Source organism: Bidens hawaiensis, unplaced genomic scaffold (assembly GCF_021521415.1).
Source record: "Bidens hawaiensis isolate Kalapana, Puna unplaced genomic scaffold, B.hawaiensis_p1.1 tig00002125_1, whole genome shotgun sequence".
In the NCBI taxonomy this organism is placed as follows: Eukaryota; Viridiplantae; Streptophyta; class Magnoliopsida; order Asterales; family Asteraceae; genus Bidens; species Bidens hawaiensis.
This window is the reverse complement of record NW_027491113.1, coordinates 3,097,703-3,104,104: the sequence shown is the minus strand read 5'-3', so window position 1 is coordinate 3,104,104 and position 6,402 is coordinate 3,097,703. Positions and strand designations below refer to the sequence as shown.

Genomic DNA, 6,402 nt, shown 5'->3' with positions numbered 1-6,402 from the left:
TGTTTTCGGGTTAAAAGTTTACTAAAAAACGGTTCGTTTGGTTGTTGTCGGGTGAAAAGTTTATTAAAAAACGGTTCGTTTTAGTTGTTGTCTGAAAATTTTTATTGGTATTGAGTCCGGACACCCCTCAATATATTTTTTCAATAACTCGACCACTCTTTTGATTAAGTCCAAGCTTGTCGCTGAACCCAACTTAAAAAGCAAGAAAACTAGAAAACCCTATTATCATACTACAGGCTAAACCACCTTTTTTAGGTAACCGAACTTAAAAACTACTGCTTTTAGAAGTATCTATAGCTTTCTTTAAGTATAAAGATTTTTATTTCTTATATCTAAGTATTTTGCTTTAAATCATTCTCAAATACTCCGTATGTTATTATTAAATGAAACCTAACAATAATCATTAAACATCGTTCAACAAAATATCCAATCTGATTTAACAAGTCAACTAAAATCATACATTGAACTCATTCCCCCTCAAATGAGACATATATCAAATGCTTCCAAACGTGAACCTGAAAACACTTATTAGTCTTTTTTATTCCCTATCCTCTCTTCACAAGTAAGAGAGCTAATCCACAAGATGATATTATTATCATTATTATATAAAACCAGCAAATATTGAGTTACTCCAAACCAAACATCTTCCTCATCATTATAACAAAGTTGGTGATCTTCTCAGGGTTGGTTAAAGATTCAGAAACGGTTTCTCGAGCCCATGACCGAGTGATCCATGCTGCCAGTTTCGGGTAGTAATCCTCCAACTTGAAGTCACCAAACTTCTCGTAGGCTGGGAAATATGAGGTTAGACCTATGAGAAGTATGTCAACAAACCCAAATGTATCCCCATTAAAGTAATCTTTGTCACCCAATGTTCCATCCAAATACTTCATGATATCGAGGAAATTGTTCTTGGCAACTTCTACTTCGTCTTTGTCGTTTGAGCTCCAAATGGCACGACCAGCAGGATGGACCTAGGATATGCATATTGATTGAGAGAGATGATCAAAGTGTGAAAACAAAATGGTTATAAGAGCATAGAAAGTAATAGGACCATTTATACTAACCCATTGACTATTAGTGTTTTGCTACAAGTAAATCGATTGCTTACCTTGCGGTCAATGTAGTCAGCCCAAAACCTAGCTCGGGACTTCTCATATGCACACTCGGGTAGCAAGGGTTTGGCGGACCAAACTTGATCGATGTAGGTGATGATGTTAGTGGACTCAGCAATCGGCTTGTCATCGTGCAAGAGCACGGGCACTTGTTTGTGGACCGGGTTGGATTTTAGCAACAAATCACTCTTATCATTCATCAAATCTTTCTCTTCAATCTCTTCATAAGCAATTTCTTTCTCAGCCAAAGCAACCTTCACCCTCATGCAAAATGGGCTAGCCCACATAGTCAAAAGTTTCACATCACCCTTTGCCATTTTATGTTTTGTGTGTTTGTGTTTTCTTAGTTAATATTTTTTTTTGATGATTTTGTGAGAAATAAGGTTTCTGTTTATATAGAAGTAATGTTGGAGTTCATTGTGTTCACCCCCTACAAGAAACACATTGGTTTTGCCATATACAAGTTGTTTCATGGCTAAATGTTTACTGGCTGACGACATAATGGCCGGCACAATTGCATAAAATTACCAAACACACTCAAACGTACAAAGTAACGCATATAACTTAACGACTGCTTTTTTTTTGCTCTTAAGGTTAGATTTATAATAATATGTAATTTTATTTGTTCGTTACGGTGGAGCAAGTTAAATGTGTTACATGTTTGAAAACTACAATACATTGTGGCGATTACATGCTGAAAAATCGGTCGGTAACGGTTCGGTTCGTTATGTTAAAATATATGTGGCAAAAGTTTCGTTATAAAAGTTGAGGGGCGACAAAATAAATATATTAAGTTGGAAGGGCAAAATTTTCATTACAAAAGCTGAAGGGTGAAAACATAAATATGTAAGTTGTAAGGGTAAAAGTTTTATTACTAAATTTAAGATGTTAAAAAGTATATACGTGAAAGTTTTGTGATAAAAGCCTAGTGAAGCAAGGTTTATAATTGAAGTCGGAAAGATAAAAGGTATTTTTATTAAACTTGTGTCGCGAAGGTTTAACGAACAAAAATGGTTAATTAAAGTAGAGGGACGAAAAGCTAATCATCAAATTTGTGAAGCAGGTTGCTGCGGACCTAGTTCGAGTTCGTGTAATTGTCTAGTCATTGTGGGCCTAGCTTGAGTTCGTGTAATTGTCCGCTCATTAGAGTTCATTCCTTGGTAATAAATTAAAAGACTTTTTAACTATTTGATTACACTAAAGATGTATGTTGAATTATAGTTGGGAATTAAAATACTAAACTATTTGATTTTAGTAAAGATGTAGTGTTCGAATTACATTTAGGATAAAAGAACAAAATTTTATATAACAAAAGTATCAAGGTTAGTGTAGATCATTAAAAAGAGGAAGAAAGTTTATGAATGATAATCTTATGTTAATTTTTATCTTAATGAATTTGAGTTAAAGTTAATTCGTCTTTGCTAGTTTGATTTTGGCATCTCGAGTGGTGATCTTAGACACTATTTTCTTAGCCAAAGTGGTGAATTTGCATCTTCGGTTAATTATCGCAGCCCTACGATTTGATTCGGTTAGAGGTGCACAAAAAACCTGAACTCGAAAAAAAACCCAGAAACCGGTTTTTTTATACCCAGATTTTTATTACCTATACCCGTACCCGACCCTACCCTTATGATACGGATAGAGTATGCATTTTAGTATCAAAACATGTACCCGAATCGGGCCCGATTTGTACCGGTAATACCCGAAAACCGGAACGGATTCCATACCCGGAACCGGGTTTTTCCAATACCCGAAATGAAGTTTTACAAATACCCAATCTATACCCGAAAAGTACCTCTAAAAAAGTGCAACCCCTTAAAAATCCAATTTATACCGAAAAATATCTAGAAAAAACCCCTAAAATAGGGTTTATTCAATACCCGGAAATAGAGTCTTAGAATACCCGGCTCTATACCCGACCCGAACCCGAAACATGGGGTATGGTTTTTAGAGGAAATACCCGGACCCGAACCTGGCCCGAGAATTACTAATATCAACTGGCTCAACCGTGTATGATCCATCCGTCTCTTTAACCGTCTTCTAAGCAGTTTGGTTTGCCACTTTCTGAAGCGATAATCAGGTGTTTCACATAAATTTGATCAAAACCGGTTGAGCCAGAACGCGTAATTAATCAACTTCGTAAGTTCGTATCACCCTCCCCACCCCCATATTTATACTTTCATTCATCTCACATTCACTGGAATCTAATCAGTTCCTAACCAGAACCGATCACAAGAAATATATAACCTTTTTTTCACTAAATGAGTTAACATGAAAGAATTTACCCAACAAGCATTTCACTATTCTATACAGTTTAATTCATGCTTTTCAGTTAACGAACCTTATAGAGCCGAGAACATAAGCCAGTGTACATAAAAACCAACACCTGTCATGTACCAATCAGTTTGGGACTTTGGGAGCCTTGATGTAGAGGCAGATATGAACAAAGTAATCCGGGTTCATCAAGTTGTTTACCACCCAAGAAAATGGAATCTCCATTTTCGGTTCAATCCCTTGAATTCTAAGTAATTTTATTACAGGATAACTGTTCTTTTCAGGCTCGTTCTCGCTTTCAGCTTTCGTTGTGTTTGATGAATCTGGATAAAATTCTGGCAGAATTGATTTTACCGCATCAAGCAACGTGAAATACTTCCCTTCAATTCAGATGAATCAAACTGAGCTCCAGTTGAAATAAGTCATTTTCAAAACTGGTTAAAACGGGCCAGGTCTGGTGGTTTGAGCCTAGGGGTGTTAAATGGGTTGTGATACATAAGCCCAAAAATCATGTCAGGCACATGACCTTAACATGACACGCATATTTGCAGGGGTTCACACAAACACAAAAGTACACAACCAGTTTAACGATACAAATACACAACCCGTTTAACATGATTTTTCTACACACTAATGCTCTATAAATACAAACAAAAAGAATACAAACTATATAAAAACAATTATGTTTAAACTAAAAAACTTGATGCTCATTTCTCTTTTCTCTTTAGATTTAGGCATTAAATACCCAATCAATTTAAGGTATGGCATAAGACATTTTTTACAAAAAATACACACACAAACGAACCAACCCGTGAACCATCAACCTTAACACGACTCGTTTAGCTAATTGTTTTAGTAGGTTTGACCCGAAACCGACTCGAACTTGTTTAAACTAAATCCAAGCCCGTGAATTTCAAGGTAAGTCTGTGTCGTATTTTCGTGTCATGTCAAAAATTCACACCCTTAGATTTGACCCATAAACACCCTTTTGTCTTCTGTAAAATAAATTAATATTTTGTCAAAATTAAAATTATGACATACCATCTGTTTTAAATTCAACGGGTCGATTTATGTAAGCAATTTGGTCCCAGCTATCAAAATCCGGTGCTTCTTCTAAATCCTCGAAATGTTTATCAACAGTCCAGAGATACAAGCGAACAGGAATTCTACCTGATAAAAACCGACACAAGAATTAATGAGAAAGCCATTTTATTCTAAACAGGCTGAATAAAATAATGCATGCAACCCCCTAAAGACTGTTATTGTAATTAAATCGTTTTAATATTCATTATTACGCATGCATTACTAATGCTAAAACTGACTCGTTTCAAACTGAACCTGTTTTGACCCGTTAACAGACCCTTCCAGGTCCAACTCACCCATCTTGCCTCCTTTAATAAGAAAGCAAGAACTAAAGAAAGCGGTACAATCTACCCATATTAATATAACATTAAGAGACACGGACATACTTGCTTTCGTTGCTGCGGTTGCCTCGGTCTCATTAACACTGTGTTGACTTTTCAAAGTAGAAGGGTTCGGTTTTCCAGAAAACTCATCTCCAATTATTCCAAGTTTAAGCTTAGACGAAATACGGTTGTATGCCTCGAGATTACCTGTAAACAAGTATAAGACAATTAAATCATAACACAAAACTTCTATAAAATATAGTTCAAAGAAAATGGAAAGAGGAAACCATGCAAAGGAGAAGTAATAAAAAATTGCAAATCATTTAATAGCATACCGTTCATAAGAGAACGCCACAGCTCAACCTGATCAGGATGAGACATGTTCATAACATTCTTGCTGCTCCCATGAATTATATATGCAGCCTGATTAGGTATAATTATAAATAATTTTTATTAAAAGTATAAATAAAGAGTGTGGCAAATATATATATATAGATATCCTGAAAAGTGAAACCTCTTTTAATGAGTTTATGTAGCTCCATTTCACGCTATCTTCTCCGTCACACGGAGTTAAAATATTTCCAGGGTATCCTCTAAAATGAACCTGCAAAGATAGAAAAACAAGAATGTTGCAGTTTGTAGGGTATATGAATCAAAGTCAAGAAGCAAAACATATTATTGTGTAGTATTCTGTAACAGTAAAATAATTATGAATTGAAAAGAAAAGGATGTGTGTACCGTTAAAGAAGATCAAAAAGCACACCTGTTGGTATGTACCTGAGAATCCAGAGGATTATGTTATGTGAGAGATAACAAGGCAAAGTATGTGTGTGTGTGATTAAAAGAAAAAGAAAGTAAGAAAAAATAAGATAGATACCATTTAAGGTTTGTAGTCGAACCAGATAGTGTCGTATTTAATAATAACAATAACAATAATAGTAGGGAATGTTTCAGGGTATACCAGCGCAGGTGAAGGCGGCGGCAGAGAGTGAAGATGAATCTGGAGAGGAATTGCACCTTCCCACACCCACTTCTCGCTTTCCATTACCAGATCGATTGATTCCTTCAGATCAGAATGTTTCATTTCTCACCCCTTAAACCGATACGTGGCTTTTTTCTTTCTTTTTTTATCAACTCCAATTCATCTAAATCTAAAATTCTAATAAACTGAAAGATATTTACATTCGATTTCGATTTCGATTTCCATTAGAATAAAATAAAATTACGAATCCAATAAGAGAGGTGGATCAAGTTTTCAACTACAAAATAGATGATGGGATTGTCTTATGGTTACAACCGTTAGGACTTGGAAATCTCTCAGCTACAGACAAGACTAATAACTGACGAGACCAAATTAATAATGCAAAACTCTAATTATAGCCGACGGAATCAACTATAATTAGTAAGTTGCTAAAACTAGAAATAAGAAAATATCAATAAACTTAACATTTCCATTGCATTCATTGATAATAAATAAGAACATTCTCAATAGCTCCCTTAAATTTTTATGAGTGAGTTTTGCAAATTATAGAATAAGGTTAAGAATGGTTGTGAGTAGAAGAGAGTAGGGTTGTCACTTTTACTCGAAACCCGACCCGAAAAAACCC

General features: G+C 35.2%; 1 protein-coding gene and 1 pseudogene across 2 annotated transcripts; both read right to left on the bottom strand.

Annotated features, from left to right (window-relative positions):
• Nucleotides 1-569: 569 nt before the first annotated feature.
• LOC143607724 (putative glutathione S-transferase) lies at nucleotides 570-1,483 on the bottom strand. Its single transcript, XM_077083072.1, has 2 exons — nucleotides 1,112-1,483; nucleotides 570-974 (listed from the first exon to the last, which is right to left on the bottom strand). Exons 1-2 carry the CDS (start codon nucleotides 1,430-1,432, stop codon nucleotides 627-629), a joined length of 669 nt encoding a protein of 222 aa, XP_076939187.1. The 5' UTR covers nucleotides 1,433-1,483; the 3' UTR covers nucleotides 570-626.
• A 1,215-nt stretch (nucleotides 1,484-2,698) lies between these two features.
• Nucleotides 2,699-5,846, bottom strand: LOC143607712 (autophagy protein 5-like; annotated as a pseudogene). The gene is made up of 7 exons (XR_013149026.1): nucleotides 5,673-5,846; nucleotides 5,518-5,572; nucleotides 5,310-5,408; nucleotides 5,131-5,218; nucleotides 4,859-5,002; nucleotides 4,431-4,559; nucleotides 2,699-3,769 (listed from the first exon to the last, which is right to left on the bottom strand). The product of XR_013149026.1 is annotated as an autophagy protein 5-like (transcript).
• Between the last annotated feature and the right edge of the window lie 556 nt (nucleotides 5,847-6,402).